The 22,187-nt window shown below is 40.4% G+C and overlaps 1 protein-coding gene and 1 long non-coding RNA gene across 4 annotated transcripts; both read left to right on the top strand.

Moving 5' to 3' along the window:
* The first annotated feature begins 460 nt into the window (after positions 1-460).
* On the top strand, positions 461-21,834 carry snapc4 (small nuclear RNA activating complex polypeptide 4). 3 transcript variants are annotated; one of them, XM_011479610.3, is made up of 23 exons: positions 461-729; positions 1,031-1,144; positions 1,220-1,260; positions 1,334-1,430; positions 2,598-2,626; positions 2,712-2,834; positions 2,925-3,065; positions 3,138-3,222; positions 3,364-3,445; positions 3,528-3,629; positions 3,824-3,896; positions 3,978-4,142; positions 4,855-5,005; positions 5,084-5,190; positions 5,286-5,377; positions 5,453-5,547; positions 12,137-12,228; positions 12,904-14,337; positions 15,043-15,084; positions 17,142-17,489; positions 18,749-19,574; positions 19,653-19,900; positions 21,271-21,834. In XM_011479610.3, exons 2-23 carry the CDS (start codon positions 1,033-1,035, stop codon positions 21,364-21,366), a joined length of 4,581 nt encoding a protein of 1,526 aa, XP_011477912.1. In that variant the 5' UTR covers positions 461-729; positions 1,031-1,032; the 3' UTR covers positions 21,367-21,834. The 3 variants fall into 3 exon arrangements, with proteins under 3 accessions (XP_011477912.1, XP_011477914.1, XP_011477913.1); XM_011479611.3 differs by lacking the exon at positions 461-729 and adding an exon at positions 748-853; XM_011479612.3 differs by lacking the exon at positions 15,043-15,084.
* LOC111947929 lies at positions 6,127-9,773 on the top strand. The gene is made up of 6 exons (XR_002873891.1): positions 6,127-6,614; positions 6,931-6,996; positions 7,170-7,241; positions 7,923-8,075; positions 8,263-8,354; positions 9,049-9,773. It is a non-coding gene; the product is annotated as an uncharacterized LOC111947929 (long non-coding RNA).
* Positions 21,835-22,187: the final 353 nt, after the last annotated feature.

Here is a 22,187-nt window from a genome sequence, read left to right as displayed (position 1 = left end):
TCTATGTTCTCATGAAATAAATGGGAAAAAAAATATTTTTGCAGTAAGTTTACATAACAGCATGTGTGATTTAGATTCTGTTTCTGTTTAGTTTGATGATACTGGGCATGTTTTATATTCATAAAAGTATGTTTTAAACCAGGGCCCTTTTTAATGTATTTCACAAGGCAATTCCTTCATCGAAATTCATGTAAAATAAAAGAGCAAGAAAATTGTTCACCTTTGTGAAGGAGATTAAGTCATAAGAAAACCATTGGCATTTGTGTGTGTTTTATTTTTTTATTGTGTTTTTATTTTTTGCTGTCTTTTTTCTCAACGATGTAACTAAATTGTTTATTTCAACTGTTTTATAATTACGTGTGTACATGTTCTTATGTGGACATTTGTTAGTGTTCGACAAAGGGGGGGGGGGTATAATAATCACGTGACATTTTAAAGGCGGAAGAAGAGAACCGGAAGTTGAGCAAATACATATTTTTGCTGTGAATAGTGGTTTCATGTTTCCCATGTAAAAACTAAAAGATGAACAATATGCTATGTTAACCCACATTTGTTTCAATTTTGAGATGTATTGTAGAAATAGAGTCTAAAAAAAACGAAAGATCGCAGGAACATTTGTCCTCTCGCACAGCCTGATGGGTAGTATGCTAACGTCGAAGCTGCGTTGACGGGAGCCGCGCCACTCCAGCGGCAGGAAAGTTCATACCGGGGAAAACAAACAAGCTGCAGGTGAGAGGAGGGTCGCATGTACCGCACTGCCGTGTCTGTGAGGAGAAATGCACATCAGAATGATTAAATTATAAGTTTATTGTGTAGTTTTACACGCCTGCAGTATTTCACACTCTTCTGCAAGGTTAGTATTGACTCCATCAGGACCAGAAATTATATGAGACATTTGCTTCAAAAGTTTCCTGATTTTAATTCACTTAAAAACATGCCGATAAGTACGAAGGGGAACATCCCCTATATCCATGTCTATGCACACTAACCCTTCTGTCTGCTGGTGTCCCTATATTTTTTCCACCCACAGCCATGTCTGCTTCCCTGATGGCAGAGCGGGACAGGCTCCAGGAGGAGGTGGAAAATATGGAGCGTGCCCTGTGTGTGACCCCTGCGGAGGTGGTTCTACTGAGCAGTGACTCAGGTACCAGTCTACCCACCTACCTGTCCATACTGTCCCGTAGCTTGTCTTTCATGGATTTTCTTTGTCTATCATTAGATGATTCAGATGATGAGGCGGAAGAGGATGAGGCAGGGCAGGTAACATAAGAAAAGACACCTGCAGCACATGCAGTCAACCAGATCCCCATAGTGACACGATTGTCTGTTTTAGTCTGCAGCAGGTCTTCTAGCTCAGAGGGAGAAGGTTCAGAAGGAGATCCAGGACCTGGAGGACATGCTTGGATCTCACAGTCCCATCATCGTGTCAGGTACCTTTATTTTGGTTCTCAAGCACACTAAAAACTATTGACATGTTGGCTGTGGGTAATAGGAAGAACAGTCAATTCGGTATTGTTGTTGGTGCACTCTTTGCTACCACAGTTACAGATTAAAGTCCCACTCCAATCATCTTTTGGACATTTTTGAAAAACATTCCCAGTGGACAGTTGTTGTTTTTGTATTTAAAATTTACCTTTGAGTTTTGGTGGGACCATTGGTTCAGAGTAAGCCTGCCCTCTCTTCCCATCATCCATTTGTTTGCATGCTTTTCCACTACCTTATAGCCCCTTATACTCCCAACCTAACAGTAGAGGGGGAACAAAAATGGCAAGCAACATTGGGGCTATCCAGGCATACAGTTTTAAGCCAGAGGCTAGAGGCCAGAGGCCCAGTGTTGTAGGTTCGGCATCGTACCTTCTTTTTCCAACAGCATTTGTTCGTCTGCTCCTGATTCACAACCGTTTGAATAAAGAAACACTCAGAAATGCAATTTTAAGCTTAATTTTCTTTATATATGTCTTCCATCATCAGAAAAATGTGATGGGTGATACAACATGGCGGCATCTATATCGCAAAAAAACTGTTGACTGAATTGACTTAATTTGGTTGACTTCATCACGCCATTTTCTATGGTTGACATCACACACTCAGTCCAGTTCTCTTATACAGTCAATGAGCAGTACTCACTTTCAATGGGTTGGTTAAAAAGATAGATACATAGATAGATAGATCTTTATTGGTCACACGTACAACAAAATTAAATGTGCCTCCTGGTCAGTGCAACATTCATACCTTAAAAAGATCTTACTACTGAAAAATAATAAATATCTGTAATACATAAAAATACATAAAAAAGTGCTTCAATATGTGTTAAAATTGTTTTTTTTTTAAAACCAGAGAAATAATAATAATAAAAATATTTAAAATCAAGTAAGAAAGCTCCCACAGTATCATAGTTTACAAGAAGTGGTCCAGGTTTAATGTTTCCTGGCCACGTTTAACTTGTTTATGGCAGTTAGGTTAAAAACAATTCTAAGGTGTATGTGTCTTTAAGCAAATGGGTAAATGAGAAGCAGTGTTATAATGCTTTACTATCAGGTAGAAAGTACTATACTGGTGAAGACCATCATGATGTTTCACCAACTTTTTTTTTGCAGATGAAGACAGCAGCAGCTCCAGTGATGAGGTTAGTTCCTTCATTCAGTGCTGTCAGACTTCTCTTCAATTTCTGGTCTCATCATTTGTTTTTGTTTTTTTGTGTTTTGTTGCAGAGTGACCTCGGTCTGACTCAGTCAGTGGATTCATGTCTGCAGTTGAACCTCGTCTATCAGCAGGTGATGCAAGAGACTCTGGATCAACTGGAGGTTCTGCTAAAAACCAACCAGAAACAGCAGGTGAGCAGAGACGCTCAACCACTGACACACAGCAGGAGGCACAGCCAGAGACAGATGTTAGGATTTCACACCTCATGCCCTTCCCTGCAGGAGGAGCTCATAGCTCAGATGAGTGGGCCATACAAAGAATCTTCTAGAGGCCAACTTGCTCGCTCGACCTATCAGCAGCCAGTCAGGATGTTCTTGGGCCGCTTCTTGAAACCCTACTTCAAAGACAAACTGACTGGACTGGTAAGACAGATAAACACACATCCTTTTTGTTTCTAAAAGAGACCAATAAAGTATTTTGTCTGATTTGTCTAGGGTCCTCCAGCAAATGAGGAAACAAAGCAGAAGGCCCTCAGGATGGCAGTATACCTGGATGACAGGAAGCTGAAGCAGAAACGATGTAGGGATAAAGAGATAGCAGTGGATCTTCTTGTGTGAAATTAACGTATTAACTTGTTTCTAAGGATGAAATCCACCCGTCTAAATGTGATCCATCACTGCTTTCATCATCAGTCTTTCAGTGTTTCTTATCTGTGTTCAGGGGAAAGCTGGCAGAAAACTTTGCTGATTCACTCTGTTGCTCGAGATGGCTTGAAGAGACTCATCCAGCCCAAACTCTCAAAGTACGAGGAGCTGCTTTCAGTGTTTCTGTCATTGGTGTCAGAGGTTTCTGATCTGATCTGATCGGATCTGTGTGATCCTCAGGGTGGACTACTTGTCACAGAAGTTGTCGGGGGCAAAGGAAGCAGATAAACAGTCACTGAGAGAGCAGATACTCAACTTGGAGGACGAGATCGAGCAGCTCAGGTAATGACTGGGAGCCTTTTGAAGTAAAAAAGGTCATTTTTAAAAATTTAGGACAAGAAAATTGTAAGTAAAATTTAATCACATAGTCTTTAAAAGTTGACATACATGATCTGTCTATAAAGATCATCGTAACTGCAAAAGTGTTGAAACTATGGAGCGTACCATTCTTTAAATGATTTCATTTGACTGATCAGGGAAAAGAAGGAGGAAGAGCTGATTGGTTCACGGTATGAAGAACATGACTGGCAGAAAATCTCAAATATCGATGTAAGTGTTGATGTTGGCTGATTGATTGGTCAAATGACAGTGTGTGTAACACCAGACGCTCTGAGATCTCCTCTGGATTAGTTTGAAGGGACAAAAGAGCCAGAAGACATCCGTCTTTTCTGGCAAAACTTTCTTCATCCGTCTATCAATAAGAAAACGTGGAGTAAAGAGGAGGTGCAACAACTGAAGGAGGTCAGCGCGAGATACAACAACAGACACTGGGAGACCATTGCTCAGGAGCTTGGGGTGAGGAGGAGAAAGGACTTCTCCCATCTTTTTGTCTCTGATGTCTTTGTTTTGAGTGGAAATTGAGTGTTGAGATCTTGAGAACATCTAACAGCTTTTTTTTTAAGTGATAAATAAACTACAAAAAGACAGACCGAGGCCTCTACAGTCACCTGACTAACAGTTGTTGATTATACTGGAGATGGACAATAGACTAAGGGGTACAGAGGACTGTTGGACCACTTTTTGTTATGCGGTAAATGGTAGATATCGTATAGGTGTGTTGCGCTTTTCTACCTTCCTTGAAGGCCCAAAGTGCTTTACAGTCACACATTCACACACTGATGGCAACTATGCTGCCAAACACCGGTCCCAACCGACGTATAACCACCAGGAGCAATGTGGGGTTCACTGTTATGCCATAGGACACTTTGACACATGGGCAGGCAATGTGAGATAAGACCAGAGGAGTTATATTTTGTTTTTAGGACCTTGACACAAATGTACATCCTTTCAATTTGCCTGTTTAAAACTCTAAATGGGATAAATGTTGCATAAACCTAGAGAACACAGTGGAACATTGAGTGATATTTAAGTTCTTTAAATGTTGGGCAGTTTTCTTTATATCTCTGTTGAAGGCAATTGTTTTTAGCTTCGTCTCTTTAAAGGCACTAGTGTTTGATTGATATTGGCTGGTTTTTTCTCACTTAAAGCAAACATTTTTCCTTCTCAGATGGGAAGGACGGGTTTCATGTGCCTCCAGGTGTTCCAGCGTTTCGTGTCTCGGTCTCTGAAGCGAGGCAGCTGGACCCCAGAGGAGGATGCGCTGTTAAAAGAGCTGGTGAACAAAATGAGGATTGGAAACTTCATCCCTTACACACAGAGTAAAGAAATCCCACTCATGCCAAGCCTCTATCGGTCTCCTGCCATGCTTGTGACTCTTCTGTTTTGGTCTGTCTTAGTCAGTTACTTCATTGAGGGTCGTGATCCAACGCAGCTCCTCAACAGATGGACCCTAAATTTGGACCCGAGCTTGAAGAAAGGCGCTTGGACCAAAGAGGAAGACAAAGTACGTAAACGTCAATAGTTGCAGCTTACTTGTGCTTAGCTGACCTCCTTTAACTGTTTGGATGACACTGAAGACTCCATCTGTTGGTCCTCCAGCTTTTACTGCGGGCGGTTTCCCGCCTTGGAGAAACCTGGTGGAAGGTGCGGATGGAGGTCCCTGGACGCAGCATCATGGCCTGTAGGGAGAGGTAAGATCTCCCCGGGCGTGCAAACAGTCGGCTTTTCCGTGTGCCAGTGAAGAAGAAACCCGTTTTTTGGTGCAGATATCACGACTGCCTGAAGGCGGGGTTGAAGAAAGGACCATTCAACAGGAAGGAGAGAGAGCTGCTCCGGGAGCTGGTTGACAAACATGGAGTCGGTAAGATGGACACTCAGCAGGTGCAGGGGAGCCTCTGTGGCTCTACGAACGCTGCTGGCAGAACTAAAACCTGTGGACGCACTGACAAGAGCAGAAACGTGAATAAAATCTGGCTACCATTATACGCACCTGTTGTACTTTCTAAAAACAAGTTGAGAAATCTCAAAGTTTTAAGGCAAATGGCTGCACTGAGCCTTGCGACAGACCGGTGATCTGTCCAAGGTGAGCTCCCTCTTCAGACAACAGTACACTGAAAAAAAGGAGACAGCCGTCTCTTGGATTAATCTAAGCATATCTGGTGCATTTAACACAATTTCTACATGTTTTCGAGTCAAATGTGACTGTACAATGTATAATCTACATGAAATGATAAGATTGCACATAGATTTGTTCAGATCACTTTGGAATGAAGCAACTCGGTTATGTTGCAATACTAATTATCGGGATACCTCACGGGATTTCCTCTCGCGCGCTAAGGATTGTTGGAAAAAGAAGGCAGCCATCTCAGTCAAATCCAATGCCTCGTGGTACGACACGTCACACCACAACTTTCCCGGTAAGTCTTGAATTTCTTATTAAATAGTGACAAAATCTGAGCCAAATGTAGCTTAATGTCTCAAGAGTGACTACATAACGTTAACGTTGAAATAAGTTGACGTTATCACTCTGTTTTATTTTAATTTGTCTTTTGAGCAGGAGCGGTCAACGTCACATTTGCGGCGCTCCTAACATATTTTGGTCTTATGTGTGAATTTTTTTTTCTTGAATTAATCGTGGTTTACATTGTGTGTTAACGGCACTTTAGTGTTGTTAATATAAGAGTGTCGTAGCCCTTACGGAGAGAAGGGGCGGGTTGCAGCGTAAAGCGAGAGAGAACGGGGGCGCGTAGCTAAAAAGACTGAAAAGTTGTAGCTGGATACTGTATGTCGAGTGTAAATTGTGGACAAATAAAGTGTCGAGACTCATCCAGCCGTGGTCCGAGTCGTCCTCCCACCAGCTAATTTCTCTGGACGCGGGGTCTTAAACACGGAGCTGAGCGGCTCCCTTGCCCTTACGGTCATCAAGCGGTGAGCAGAAAGTTAATTTCGATAATAAAGTCAAAGTGTCATTCTTCTCATTAATAAATGCAGTTTCTAATACAATCTTGTTATGTTGAGAATGAGACGCTACTGCTGGGTTGTGATAAAACTTAACATTTACTAAAAATGCTACGTAACACAGAAGTCATGGCAACCGCTGAGTCACCATGGCAACAGTTACATACACAACAACAACAAAATCCTTCACAAAAAATGTTCTGCGTGGCCCTAAAACTCTGTCCTTGCTAAGTGCTTACTTAGTCGGCTGCATTATTTCAATTACTCCTCCCCTGTTTTGCTTCAGATTGACAAACTCAAGTCATCTATTCACCTGGAGTCAGCTGAAAAGTCGTGGGCTCAAGTATTTGTGGTAAGAACAAGAAGTTGTATTTGCTTTTACGGCTTTCAATGCATTACATATATTTTAAGTTGCTTTGCAAATTAGCGACAAATGAGTTATGTTTATCTCAGGAATGTATTTTTGAGTTAAACACCATTTTGTCCTCACTATAAGTTAATCATGTTTTGTTTCCCACTTTACAGTGAACAGTGCTACTAGTGTTCCAGTGACAGAGTGAATGTGGCAATGCAAGGCCTGCCCTTCAGTTTTTCAAAGTAGGTCCCACCTTCTGAAGCATTATGGAGTAAGACATGGGCATTATGGGAATAACAGTCGTATTCCATGTGTTCATGAAAGCCGTCCATGCACTTTTAGAACGTGGAATGCACTATTAATTCATTTGAATAGATGTCATGTTATTAAAACTAGCCACCATCATTTAGAGAGATGTATATTTAGCTGCCACTTGTGTCCCTGTAAGGATCTTGTGTCTGAAAGAGATTACTGGACTCATATTAATGCACACTTGAAAAAAAATGAGGTTGTAACTTGTATGTTTTTGCATTGCGACTTTGAAAGAAATATTTTAGGATCTTTTAAATCCCACAAGAGCTGGAAACACAGTTTTTACTCATCCAAAGATTTTAAACCAGGAATAGTAATATCAGCAACTGTTGCTGCCCTAGATTCTGCTTCCAGTGCTTCTGATGATGACATTGAGGATGCTCAACCAAGTAGCAGTGCTGATGGTCTTAGCGACCTACCAGATGTAATTCAGCACAGTTTGGCAGCAGCGTTGTTAAAATTAGAACATTTTTCTTGTGTGCCAAGCAAAGCAATCAATGATTTTTTGGTAGAACTTCACTACCAAATTACCAAATTGTGCCTTGACAAGTTGTCGCAGAGGATGTGTTCATCTAAAAACAATGCTTGATAATGCTTTCATGTTATTTCAGATAAACGCAGAGTTCAAGCGCATTACAACCATGCCTCTACAGTCAAGGTTTCTGTCGCAGCTTGACTTTCTGTCTGAAAGTCTGCTGAGAGTGTTTGCAAAGCCATCGGGGAAGCAGGGCAAAATGTTGAAAGACATGACAGACATGATGATGGTAAGAACTTCTCAAACTTGTTTAACTATCAAGTTTAAATTGCAGTCAGTAAGACTTGTATAAATAAATCCATTTCAAAATCACGACTTCCTCTACCTGAGAGTACTGATGATCTGTAATTTTTAACGCATATTCACTGTCTATTGAAAATTTGAGTTCAAATTTCTGTATTTTCTTTTGTATTAAGGATGACGTGGATGCTAGAAGGGAGTCCCTCATTAAAAAGGACTTTGCCTCTATTTGAAGGAGAATCCTGACATCTTGGTGCACGAGTACATGGTGAGTGTTATAAGTAGATTACTGATTTGCTACATTTTAAAATGTACTCAGTGCACTTTGTGATCCTAAAAACAATTGTAAAGCTTAATATTCTTCATTTGAGGTAGAAGTTGTCGATTTTATTTTGACTTTTCAAATGTGGTATTGATGGCAGGGACTGTTTGGCAACAATAATTTACTATGCTGCTCACATGTTTAAACTATAGCATGAGTACTTTTGCTAGGCCTGCACAATATACCGCAAATTTATCGTTATCGCGACATTAAGCTGTGCAATATGCATACCGCAAAAGACGGCGAAAATCGCAATAAATGGTTACCTTAAATTTGCTAAAACAATCTCATGGCAGCTTGAAATATTGAACATATGAAATAAATCCCTTTATGCATTTAACCAATCGGAAGGACCCATTTACGTTGTTGATCAATCAGATGAGCCCTTTTATGTTTGATGTTTGCCTCCTACGTCGACGTGGGTCATTTGGAGTCTAATTTTTAAACTGTTGCAGTGAACACGGAAATTATGTTTTTGGTTGTTTTGCTATTTGTTTATATACCGCGAATTATATTGTTATCGCAATATTAATCACCAATATCGCATTTCGCGAGTTTTCCTCATATCGTGCAGCCCTAACTTTTGCATTCAAAAGATCAGTTTAAAAAATCAATCTTCAATAATATTTTCTTTGCCCAGGACATGACTGATGTCTCCACTCTCAGTGCCATTGAGAAAACAACAGTGGGAGTCTATGTTGCCAGGGAGACACCAGGCAAGGACTTTCCTGATGTTGGCATCATCATCGAAGGTGTGGTGATACTTCAGGACCTGGATAATGTGGCCCTTGCAACAGCCATGCTGTTTGGACTTTTTTACTGCTTCAACATGAGTTACCTGGCACAGCTCCCCTACACTTTTGAGGTGATTCAAAAGGTGGTCATGGAATTGGATCCGACTGAACTCTCGAGAAAAGCCCAAAACTTAAAGACAAAACTTCAATAAGGAGAGATTGTTGTGCACGTCACATGTTTAACTAAAGGTAAGAGGACATTTATAGTTCACATACGCCCTCTTGCATTTTGGACATTGAATTTGTAGGTGAATGATCAGCAACCCAAAAACGATCACATTGTTCATTGTAGTGTTTATTCTGTGGGATGGTTATAACTGTTTACCTGCCATGGAAACGTAGTGCCATTTTTTTCTGTTTAATTGGTATGGTTCTTCAATTTTGTTTTTCCAAGTGAAAAAGGATGATTGTACGCAATCTGAAAAGGTTGTAGTTTAAAAAAAAAGTTTTAATACTTCTAAGGCTGTTTTGAATCATGATGTCACAATACCAGTGTCGAAATTTTGGACACTTGCTGTATTTTTGACTGTATTTTGTGCTGTGGCTTTTGAAATAAAGCTTTGACATGCAACTGTTATTTTTTATTTATTTGAGTAAAAATGAGTAATGTTAACAATTCCAGAAGGTTAACAGAAAGGTATTTGCAGTTCTACAAATGATTTATTTTAATAACTAATAATTTTTTTAATGGTAGCACCATTGTTTTGAAATATTACTAGTTCTTACAGGCAGTTATATTAGATAAAACAATACATATTTAATTTCAAGGTCTGATATATTTGACATTAGAATAGAATTCAAAATTGTAATATGAAAAATAAGTTGCATTTAAGTAAGCAAATAGTTTTGGAGTAAACATTACTGAATAGTGTTGAAATAAAGTGATGAAATTGTGACCAATTAAACTGATCCAAGAGCTCAAATTACATTGTGGTATCATGTCTCAATCACATATTTTTAACACAAAATAATCAGTTTTGTTGAATGACATTTACTTGTGTTAATTTAACTTGATGGTTTAAGTTGCTGTGAAAGTAAATCATCTGTGTGCAACCACTGTCCACTATTGAATTAAGTAAATCGAACAGATCTTTTTTTTCAGTGTAGCTTGATGGGTTCCAGCAACCCTGCAACCCTGAAAGGAGGAACTGGGTCAAGAACAGGGGTCTGCAACCTAAGGCTCCAGAGCCACATGTGGCTCCTTTACTCCTCCATTAAGGTTTCCCAATGGAGGTTGAAGAAAAATAGTTTTTAAAGAAAAAAAGTAACTAAAGTGAAATTAGTGAAGTAAACCAACTCAAACTTTATTCAATCCATTCACAAACCGATGAAGAACAGTACGTGATACTGCATTAAGGTTCTGACAAAGGACCCATAGATCTTCAACATTCCATCAAAGGATGCGGCTTCATAGTTTACCAAAGTCGAACTAAAACATTTTGACAGATTTATGATGCCGTTTACCACAGAAAAGAAATTTGAGGTCAGTAAGCACAACCAGAATTTATGCTTAACCCTTGTGCTATCTTAGATGACCCCACCCTTCCATTGACGTGTTCTCCCTACCATGACAAAGGTGGATAAAGGTGGAAAGATTTCATGTAATCCATGGACACCAGTGAAGATCACAAATCATTGAAGAAAAAAGGTTCAGATCACTGTCTAGTGGGTCTAGATGACCCAACTCCCAATGTTAAAGTGCCTAGGATAGCACAAGGGTTAAGACACACTGGATTATAAAGTGGATTTCACATTTATCAATTTATCATAATAGTATCAATAATATAAATCAATAATATAAATCAGTGTTTTATTTTCATAAAGAGAGAAATACGACTTTGTGGCTCCTTTTGGCTTTTCGACATAATTAACCTGATCGGCTCTTTAAGTGTTAAAGGTTGCAAACCCCTGGTCTTGAAGATGGATGGATGGATGGATGGATGGATGGATGGTTGCACTACATTTTTTCTGGGTCTCCAGATTTACTCCAATTTTCAAAATACTGTTTTTACCTCAACTGAAGAGACATTATGAATTGGACATGGTTAAAAGTCCCACTCTGATCATCTTATGATCTATTTTCAAAGCGTTCCCACCGGTCTTTTAATTATGATTATCCCGTTTTTAGCCAAAATCTAAAAAACCCCTGTCGTTTTCTAGGACATAGTTTCTACAGAACAGCAGCAGTTCATTTGAAATTCACCTCTGAATTGTGGGTTTGTTAAGGGGCTCTCTCTCTATGCAACCCCCCCACCCAAACGTTATCGGTAAAACAAAAAGGGCGAGCATTATCACAGTTATCCAGCCGTACAGTTTAAATTGGGATTCCAGCTCAGACGAGGAAGACAAAGACATTCATGGATCTATTTGTCTGCAAGTGGATGCATCGGAATGGAGCAGAGCAGAGAGCTTGTGGCCCGCCCAGCGGATTTTAAATGTCACAAAAATGACATTACATAAGTTAATTGGTCACTCTAAATTGTCCATAAGTGTGAATGGGTGTGTGTTAGCCCTCCATTTGCTGCAAAGTCACAGATGTGACTGAGAGAGAGACTGTAGATATGTCAATCACCTCCAGTGAATTTTTCTTTGAAAAAATTTACAGCAGCGAAAACAATACAACTGAACTTTGCACTTGCTTCTCTTTGGAGACCTAAAATCTCTGGACTCCTTTTGATGAAGCTCATAATGTGTCACACATGTTTGTCAGTGAGATGTTACTGCTGAACACAAATCTGACTATCCTGATATTTTTGAAGAGATTTAATGCACTTAACCGTTACCATAGTCCACAGCTGGGAGGTTTTGTAGTCTTTTGTACCTGGTTATGAGCCTCTACTGTTCACCTTTTGTAAAAGAGGTTTTAAATTCTGGTTTTATCAGGTGAAATGACATAAAGTAATTCAAATCTTTTACTAACCTGATGTTGTCCAGGTCGTTGGGCGAAGATCGCTGCAGAGATTCCTAATCGTTTGGACTGTCAGTGCCTGAGAGAGTGGAAAAAGCTGACCAAGTGTCCTGCTCAGGTAAACCCGTTTGACCTCCTCGTTAAAGGGGCTGCCCCATTAGTTGATGTGATTTGATCTATAGATTACAGCCTTACCAAACACATTGTTGGTCCTGACATTTCATATCTTTGTTAAATTTCTTTGCGTCAGGGCCTTCTTAGTGAGTGGAGCCATTAACTTACAGATTTTGACAAAAGTTAAAAACGTTGGAAAGATTATTCAGCAAACTCCATGAAGGAAAAAGTCTTGAATGACCCCTGCTCCTGCTGTGCCCCTTCCAATGCCTATCGCCTTTGCCAAAAAAGGATTTGCCTCTAAAAATAGTCCAAGTAAAGTTGGCATATCACTTTATGGCTCACTCGAAAACATCTGGGTAAGATGATTAAATGAGTGCACCGACATGGAAGTGGTTTATTTAGGATATGAATCTTTTTGGAAGAAAATAGAAATATTTACATATGTGTAAATTTAGTTGTAAATGATCACCTGTATTCTGAGAAAAAAAAACATTTAAGATATACTGAACATAAAAATGATTAAATTGTGCATTACTGGAGAAAAATAATGCACGTGATGACTTCTGATCAGACGCTCTTTTGCACAATCATGGCTAGAAAAACCTCCTAAATAGGTGCTATTTAAAGCCGTTGTGTACCTATGCTGATGATGTGACGCTCTCTTTCGCTCTTGCAGCGTCATCCGAGAGGAAATGGTCCATCCAGGAGAGCCAAGGACAGAAAAGCGGGACAGAAAACGGCAGCTTCCAAAGCGAAGAAGGGCATCAGAAGACGACTTGTTCGAGTGAAAGAGGAGGAACTGACAGAGGAAGAGGATGAAGATGAGGATTGTGTGATACCGTACATGGACAGTGACGACGAGATAGAGAAGAAGGAACGCGAGGAGACGGAGAGAGTGGAGGAAAAGCCGTACGTCATCCCTCCCATGAAGGAGTGGGTTCCCACGGAGAAGGCCGCGACATTCTCCCACCTTTGCTCCTCCCTGGTGGTTTTACCACCAATGTCCGATGGTGCTACAGGAAAACTAACCCGATCAACCATCCTGGGAAAATGTGGGCGCTCTGTGATCCTAGGACCATGTCCGAGAGAATTACCATGGGAAGAGAGACACAAAAGGAATGCCATGATTATGTTTACGCCTAAGCAGCTCCAAGTCTACTTGACCAAACGGGCTCACAAGGTAAATGCTTCAGGCTCCCACCAAAAAGCCCGCTCCGGCAAGCGGAAAGCCAAAGAGACCAATCAGGGGGTCGGCTATGAGCTGCAAGCGGCCGTGGCGCCATGGATCGGCAACCTGCTGATTGCAACAACAACCAAAGTCAAGGCTGTTGATATCCTGAGGGAGAACGCAGAGAGGAGCGGTTACTCCTCCACCTCCTTCTTCCTGCTCCTGCTCCAAGCGGAGAACGTGGATGTCATCGGCTGCAAGGAGATCATTGAGAATAGGAAGAACAAGGTGGTGATTAAAACTCCCACCCCAAGCCCCTCGGCCGTCCAGGTTACAAAGAGTGTCATACAAATCCTTCAGCAGAGGAAGAGGCAGATGGAGCAACAGGATGTGGAGGTGGACCAGCACAGCTGCATAACGCAAGAAAAGAAGGGGCTGCAGTCTCCTCCTCTGTCCTCCTCCACGCAGCTTCACACCCAACCCCACAACCTTCTCCATATGCCTCCACAGACCCCCCATGGTCCTATTTCTCAAATTGTTTGTATTCGTCCTCAAATCCTACACAACAATTCTTCCCTCAACTTCACTCCCTTCACTTCCCGGAGCACGGCTCTTCCTGCTCCTAAAATATTTAGTCCTGCAGCTTCACAGGTTTGTCAGAGACCAAATGCTGCAGCTTTAGTTCCATCCTCCTCCCAAAATCCAGCTATGTCCTCCAGCTCAGTCTTGACTGGAAATCGAGCTGCTCAGTCCAATCCCAGTCCCATTACTGCTGCTCCCAGCCCCACCATCAGCTCATCTGGAGTCATGGAGCAGATGGAGGCGGAGCCAACTGCTGCAGGCAGCAGTTCTTCTGCTGCGTCCTTGGCACGAGTGAAAGGGGTGGATAATGGCACAAAACGGGACAGAATAAAGATTCAAGAGCTGACTCGGGAACCCCAGGTGAGTTTGATTGTGGGGGTGGGGTCATTTTGGAGATTCCAGTTTCCTGATGTCCTGCTAGAAATATTTCGTCCTTTTGTGAAATATCACAAAAGATATCTTATTATGAGTACTTTCTGAGGTCTGTCTGCATCAAAGTGGACCACCTTGCCAATGAACTTAAAACAGATGACCGTTGTCAAAGAGAACAGACAGTTGGTATCCTGAGAGCTCCACACTATCAGCATGGGGAGCACTGTCTCTAAACCAGGGTTTCCCAACCCTGCTCCTTGGGGCACTCTGTCCTGTGGTTTCCATGTTGCCCTGCTTATGCACACCTGATTCAGCTCATCCTCCGGGTTTACAGAAGGTTCCTACAGAAGGTTAGGATTGAAAACTGCAGGACATTCTAATTGCTTAAAAACATACTTTCTTTATTTTTTCGTGGCCATTAAGCTATTTTTTAATAAAATCTAACTTGTATTTAATCCCAAGTTTCAAGTTGCTCATCCTGCTTTGAAGCAGACGTGTTTTTTTATTGTTGGGAATTTAGAAAAGTTTTACTACTAAGTTTTTATTAAAAAACATGTTTATTAAGAAGAAAATTGAGCAATATATAATTTATAGTTGATGTGTGGTAACAGGCCATCTAGAATTGTCTTTGGGAGGTGATTTCGAGGCAGAAATAATATTAAAACTTTTTTTCTTCTCTCTGCTCCTTTCCAGTCACGGAGATGTGGACTTACATGGTGTGCTGCATACGTTCATGTAATGTGATATTCTTCTAAAAGGAGTAAAACAAACAAACAATAATTGAATTGTAACAGTGTTGTGTTTTTCTATATTTTCCTTATAAAACAATTTAAACTTACCTTATTCTTGACAGCAGCAAAAGTTATTTTCAAAATAAAATCTGTCCTGTCTCAAATAAGATCCTCCTGTTGCAACAAATTTACTTCCAAAAAAAATGCAGGATTCATTATATTTTCATTCTGTCATTTTTCTCATTTTACTATTGAATGTACATGTGACAACTTTGGAGTTGAATAAAAATTTAGAAAAGTAAATCTAAACACATAATAGTGATATATATATCTATACACACTTGAAGAACCTTGCCTCCGAACAGCATCTACACTATTGTGAGAGAGACATTTATTTTGGTTATTTTGGTTAGGCTTATTTCCTCGACCCTGATTACAAACATCACATCTACCAACAAATTGATAGAACCTTAAAAAAAAAAAAACACTTCATAAAATTACTTCACAACCACAAGAGTCTCTCAGTCCAGAAGGTATTTCTAACATATTTTAAATGTATACATTTTTTAAACTGATATATGGAGTTTGCATTCTTCAGATCGTCGGATAATGAGTTCCACATGGTGACCCCCTGAACAAAAATACTAGTCTTTAGTGCATTAGTTCTGACCACTTTGTTTTTAAATATATCTTTACCCTGAAAATCATAATTATTAACTTCAATTTCAAACAAACTCAGTATATTGGCAGGTACACATTGTTTTTTTAGCTTTAAACATAAAAATTCCAGTACGAAGATCAACTAAATCCAAACATGTAAGTGCCCTTAATTTTGGAAATATTTGTTTTGTGAATTGATTGTATGAAAAGTGATTTACAATTCTAATTGCTTTTTTTTGCAGAATAACAATAGGTTTTGAATTTCACTTGTAACCATGCCCCCAGATTTCTAAATAATAGGTCAAATAAGGCATTATGAGGTAACAATATAGAATATACAACGTAGCTGTGTTTGAAAAATCCTAGACTTTATGTAAAATGGCTAATGATTTGGACAATTTAGAGAGAACGTGCTATGTGTGGGAACTCAAGGTCAGAATATGTGCTTTCATTTTATTCTGACAGAAAATGTAACCTTTCACTGCCATTATGCTTGTTTGTTAAAAATCTAAATAAATTAAACCAAAACTAAAAAAACATTATTTGCATAAATCATTAGTATTTTGCTTTAAAACCAAAGAGCCACAATGGAGCAATAAAAGAGTCCCATGTGGCTCTGGGGCCTCAGGTTACAGACCCCCCTATACATTCGATGCTTTGTGTCCAAGCTTTTCCTCTTAACACACTCTCCTGATCGTCTTCATTTCACCATCATCAAGTACCTTCCTCCACGACTCGCTGATCTCTTTAGCTGTCACTCTTTGCTGTCTAGAGGTAATACACTCTAGAATAAGTGCCCACCATGCTTGTCAATCTCTTAAAGACCCACCCTGATTAAAAACTGGGTTGTTGATCATGTTCTTGTGACATTTGTCTCACGATGGAGGACACATGTTAAGAAAATTGACCTCAAAATTTCATTTTTGAGTTTTTCTTTATGCAAATTGTTGTGAATCAGGAGCAGATGAAAAAATGCAGTTTGAAGAAGAGCTTATTTGTAACGTAGAAAATACACTGGTCGGGACCTCAAGCTCCCTGTTCTGAACTCTCAGCAACAAGGAGGGGAGGGGGGAGGGAAGGGTGGCCTTTCTCTCCATCAACAGTCCCACCTACAACCCAGAGGCGAAATTCTGATGAACTCCCGCCGCTCTGCAGAATACAGAGGTTTTTTTTATTTTTGCCTTAAACCGACATAATCATAATAAAAAGACTACTGGGAACGCTTTGACAGTGGATCATACGATGACTGAAATAAAGGACTTTGAGGAGAAGCAGCATGGTTTAGCGTTTATACAAAGACATTTAGAGAATCATGCCCAGAACTCTCTAGAAGTTCTGTGTTGCTGGCTGTCCATGTGGTTTTTCTGGATCATCTAACTTTGTGCGTCTTTTCCTTTCCAGACCTCCAGACCTTCCAACCAGACGTCCTTGAATGCGGACAGCCTAACTTCTTCCCGTCCTCCCATCACAGCTAGCAGTGAATCCTCAGCTCTCCGATCATCTCTGCTCGCTGATCATAACTACACCAACCTCCGCCATTACCAAACCTCCGTTCCCCTTAACCAGATCAACACCTCCACTGATAAACCCCTAAAACGTTCAGTCGGAGGAAGGAAAAGGCAGATGGAGGTTGAGCAGCTGGATGGGGAGAGAGTGGGTGATGCTGGTGCAGAAGAGACCCAGGCAGGGAAGAGGCGTCGCCAGCTGAGTGAGAAGGGCAAAGCTCACCGGGCGGCTTTGCAGGCCAAGGTAAGAAGGCAGAGGAAATGCAAAAAAAAAAAAAAGTCCTCAGAACGGGCAAAAATTAGGCCAGCATTTATAAATATGAATAATAATAATAATAAAAACCCATATAGGTCTGAAGCAGCATCACTCAAGGCGTGGCCCAGACCGACCTTCAGTAAAAGCTTTAGCTATAGGATAGCACTAAAAATAGAACCAAAGCCTGGAGAATCAAAGATGAGAAATCTTTATTTTTTTTAATTGGTAATACTGGACTTATTTTTCAATGAAGGTTTGAACTTTGAGAGTTTAAAAAAAAAGAGAGAGAAAAGTGTAAAAATGTGTGTAGTGAGGAGTTCTACAGCATTAAAACCTCAATAATCCTACTTTGTGGATTTGACCTATTCCAGGTGATGTATGGAACATTTCCCCCGCGATAAATGAGCAAACGCTGAATACGAGGCTCTTCACCACCAGACAGAGTCCAGTCTTAGTCTCTTTTGAGCATGCTTTCAAAAGCTTATTTTCAAATCAATTTTGCTTTATTATGTTAAATAAGGATTTCCCTTCATTAAAATCATTTGTAATGTTTTTATCTTAACAAAATATAATTTTGCTTTTGCCTGTGACCCAGTAAATGGCACTAGGGGTAATAATATCAAATGAATCAACACTTAGACCAGGTTTTTTTCTGAACTAATCTCTATTACATGGAAGTGTATTGTACTTCTTAAATAAAAGTGTTTTTTGTGCAACATTTTTTCTGTATTCTATCAAATAAAAGCAGGCGTTTTTCATTTGATATAATACGCTTCCATTCAACATAACATACAATGTCAACTTTTCTTTACTGTAAATAAATGCATTGAATACACCTGCATTCAAACATTTTTTATTAAAATGATTGATACATTGTGAGAGAAAAGATCATTGGGAGTCAAAGAAAAAGTGTTCTTCAGTATGAGACTGTGACAGACAATTGAATCTTTGTTGTGATTTTTTTTGGTGGGGTTGAGTAACATCATGGGTCATGCTTGACCCTCTTAACCTGAGTGTCAGCATCTTTCCAAAATGTTGCAAGGCTGTTTCATGTGACCAAGTGTCTCAAAACAGAGTTTTCCCTGGTAGGGCTTTGTTCCTTTTTCTTCCTGTTGAGTCACTCAAAGTCTGCGCAGACCGGCTCAAAGCTTCAGCTGCCTGCAGAAAAGGGGATGTTTGCCTCTTTTTGTTGAGTGTTCTTGTATTTTACCTTCTGAGTTTGACTCTTCTCTGCCTTCTGTTTCTAGATGGAAACGAAACAGAAGAACCTCTCCTCTCGTAGCAAGAAGTCTCCTTCAAAGAAGAAAGTCGGCGTTCAGGCCTCTTTGGAGCCTCAACCAGCCAGGGTGTGCATGTTACCCACTCGGGCCATGTGGGTCATGACCCCAGCCGGACTGGTTCCGATGGCTAAACCACAAGCTGTGCCGATGACGATACTCAAAGGCCCCCCCTGCCTCCCTCCCCAAAGCAGTTTAGGCTCTCCTCTGCCTCCAACCGCCCCAACAGCTCAAAGCCCTCAGTCTGCCGGACTGAAGGCAGCATTTGTGTCTGTACCTCTCTCCACCCTTGAGCCCATTCAGCCTTCACCTGCCCCGCCCACCTCTCTCTCAAAGCCACTTCTTGTGCCTCTTAATCAGAGGTCCTCCTCCCGGTCACAGTCTCCTCCCAACCTTGCAGGTTGTGAAGGTGTGATAAAAAGGCAATCAGGTGAGACTTCTCCCATCAGAAGCAAGGGAATCGGCTTTGACCCCTCCCTGATGTTCCAAGAGCCTCAAGAAAAAGTTCACGATTGGCTGAGTGGAAGAGGGGGGGTGCCTGCTGGGAGTGTAGCTTTGCCATACCTGCCCCCCTTTGTCAGCACTCTAAACATGATGACTGCTCTGCTGCTGGCTAAGAAGTCCCTGACGCAGTCCTCACTGGACTTGCTCCCTGAAGGTCCCAAACCCAGACCACCCCAAGCCCAACCCATATCTAAAGCTGCGAGCTGCTCCGACCGCCCTCCACCCAATAAGCCAGGTTCCACCTCAGACTGTAGCGGAGCCAGCAACCAGCCTGCGGAGCATAGAGCTGCAGGTTTGTCAGCTGACTGCATCATTACAGGTCAGTAGAAGCGACTTTAAGTGCTCAGTTCTGTTTCTTTTCTCTGTGCAGCTCCCGCCGCTGGTACCGACGAGCAGCAGAGAGAAGAGCAGGTAGAGGAGGAGCAGGTGAGGACGGTGCGTCGGATGGTGGCGGAGCGCTTTTCCACTAACCCCGCCTACCAGCTGCTCAAGGCCCGCTTCCTGTCCTCCTTCACTCTTCCTGCCCTCCTGGCGACGATGCCGCAAGTCACAAACGAGGAAATGATCCAGGAGGTGGAGGATGAGGAGCAACCGTTTGTAAAGAAGAAGAGAGGTCAGGTCAGTACAGCTGAACAGTTTCTGACAAACGCATACGGTTTGAGCCGCAGACAACACCTTTGGTTCCTCCAGAACTCTTCTTTAAATGACTAGAATCTTGTCTTCCTTAACAAGAGGATTTGCTGTTGTTGTGAATCAGTATTCATTTAAATTGTAAAATGGACTGTGCTGTTCTCCGAGGGTCAACTTCCATACTTCTCAGTTAAAACATCACAGTCTAGTTTTATGCAGATGACAAGCCTCTCTTAACAGCTGTCTCACAATAATCTAAAATCCACCTGGATAGGGCAGTGGATCCTTACTTAGGTTTCAATGTGTTTCACAAATCCAGATCAACGATTGACAGATCGAACCACAATTCTTACTATTTAATATGTTTATGTCTAAATGGTTTCAATACATCTGTCTTTTTACTGGATGAATGAAAATCAAACTAATATGTATTTAATCGCCATCATTTAAAACTAAACAAAACATAACGGAGAAAAACACAAAGATTTTGAAAGAAGGAAATACTTTTTAACTTTAGGCAATCTCCCTCTCTAAAGTTCTTCTGTCAGTATCCTGGTTAACTTCCATGGTAAACAAATCATAAACATCACTTTTGCTTCCTGTCGTTTTACCACAAATCATAAAAATGTTCTCCACAAAGTTTCCATCCTCATAGTTTTTCTGACTTTAGTTAGTCAATTGATGATAAAGAAGGTTGTAAATGACGACACAGAAACGCCTAAATTAAAGGCTGTAACATCTTAAAAAAACACTCAGAGTTAAACTCAGTCAGGGTTTCATCTTATGGTTCCAGGACCCAAGCCAAGCCACTGCTGTTTTGGTGAGCATATCCTTGCTGCATGGCTATCATCTTTGATTAATTGACTTAAACAGAAGCAGTTGAGACTAATTATCAACCACCTTTGCATACAAACGTACCCTGTCAATGTCACTGAATTGATTTAAGGATACGCAGTGAGTAAAGGGTGCTCCTTTAGTGTTTTCAGCATATGAAAACAGGTTTGTGTGTTCAAGTAAGAGCATTTGGTTTTTCATTTAAGAGGATGTCCTACATTTACTATTGTACAACCTTATATTAAAAATTTGTTTGATAACTGAATGTGAAAAAAAGTGTGACTGGTGCACAGTTGAGGTTTAAAGCCTTTTTGTTTTTAAATAATTATAGAGATAAAAAACACCAAACTGCACATTTTACAAACTAGCTATTGTCCTTGGCTTGACAGTTGGCCAGCAGACAGTATGTTTAAATGTTTGCATATTTTTAAGGAGGAACTGTTTGCTGCTTCCATGAAAAGTGTCAGAACCAACAGGGAGACATCAGAAGGAAGGGATCTGATCGGCCTGTCTTTCCTTTGCAGAGATCAGGGCTGCTGTCTGAGGACTCTGACGTTTCTGCCAGTCACTTCTCAGGGATCAGCACCACCAGCAAGCCGCGCCTCTCCAATGGAAGCTAAATGGCACCGATGGAAAACCCGTCCATGTGTTCAAATGTTATAAATTCAGGTTCTATGAAGAAGAAACAAAGTGAGATTGAATAGGTCTTCTTCTTTGTGTTGTTTTAGTATATACTGAACAATTTCTACAATTAAAATTCAGTTATTTTTCTATTGTATAAAGTTTTTAATGCTAAACAAGATTTCTTTTGCACATGTGTTGAGGAGCAGTCAACAATCTGACCTCCTTACGCTTTTGGTTCTGAGTCTGCCCAGCTCAGGTTTTTGCTGCTCCTCTTTTTCAAAGTTAAATAATTCAAATAAAGTATTTATTTTAAAATGTTAAAAAGAAATGTTAAGGTTGTTATGGAGCTCCACAGTTTGTTCCAAAGCTCCATTGTTAAGTGTTGTTAGTTTGTTGCTTCTGACAATTTATTTTTTTCTACAAAAAGTTTTTTATTTTCTAATAAAAAGATTAAATCAAATGGTTATGCGGGTTTGTACTGACACACCTCAATATATATAATTATTTGTGGTTGATGATACGATTCATAGTCGACATTTGTTCATTTTAAATTATCTGATTCACTGACCTAAAAAAAAAAGTCCAGAATATCTTTAGCCAAAAATTCAACCAGTGTGACTCAGAGTTAAATACCTGGTACTGAACAGTGCAGGTGAAGTTTTCCAGATTTCTTTCATTTCTTGCAAGAAAATCACCTGTAGATTAAATATGTGTCCAAAAAATAAGTAAACGAGAATTAATCCATTAACATTTTAGTTTCCTAAAGTTCAGCCCACTGTTGTTTTTCTACATCAGAAATAATCAAAAAAAGTAACAT

This window comes from Oryzias latipes, chromosome 9 (assembly GCF_002234675.1).
Source record: "Oryzias latipes chromosome 9, ASM223467v1".
NCBI classification, from domain to species: Eukaryota; Metazoa; Chordata; class Actinopteri; order Beloniformes; family Adrianichthyidae; genus Oryzias; species Oryzias latipes.
This window is presented reverse-complemented; position numbering and strand designations above follow the sequence as displayed.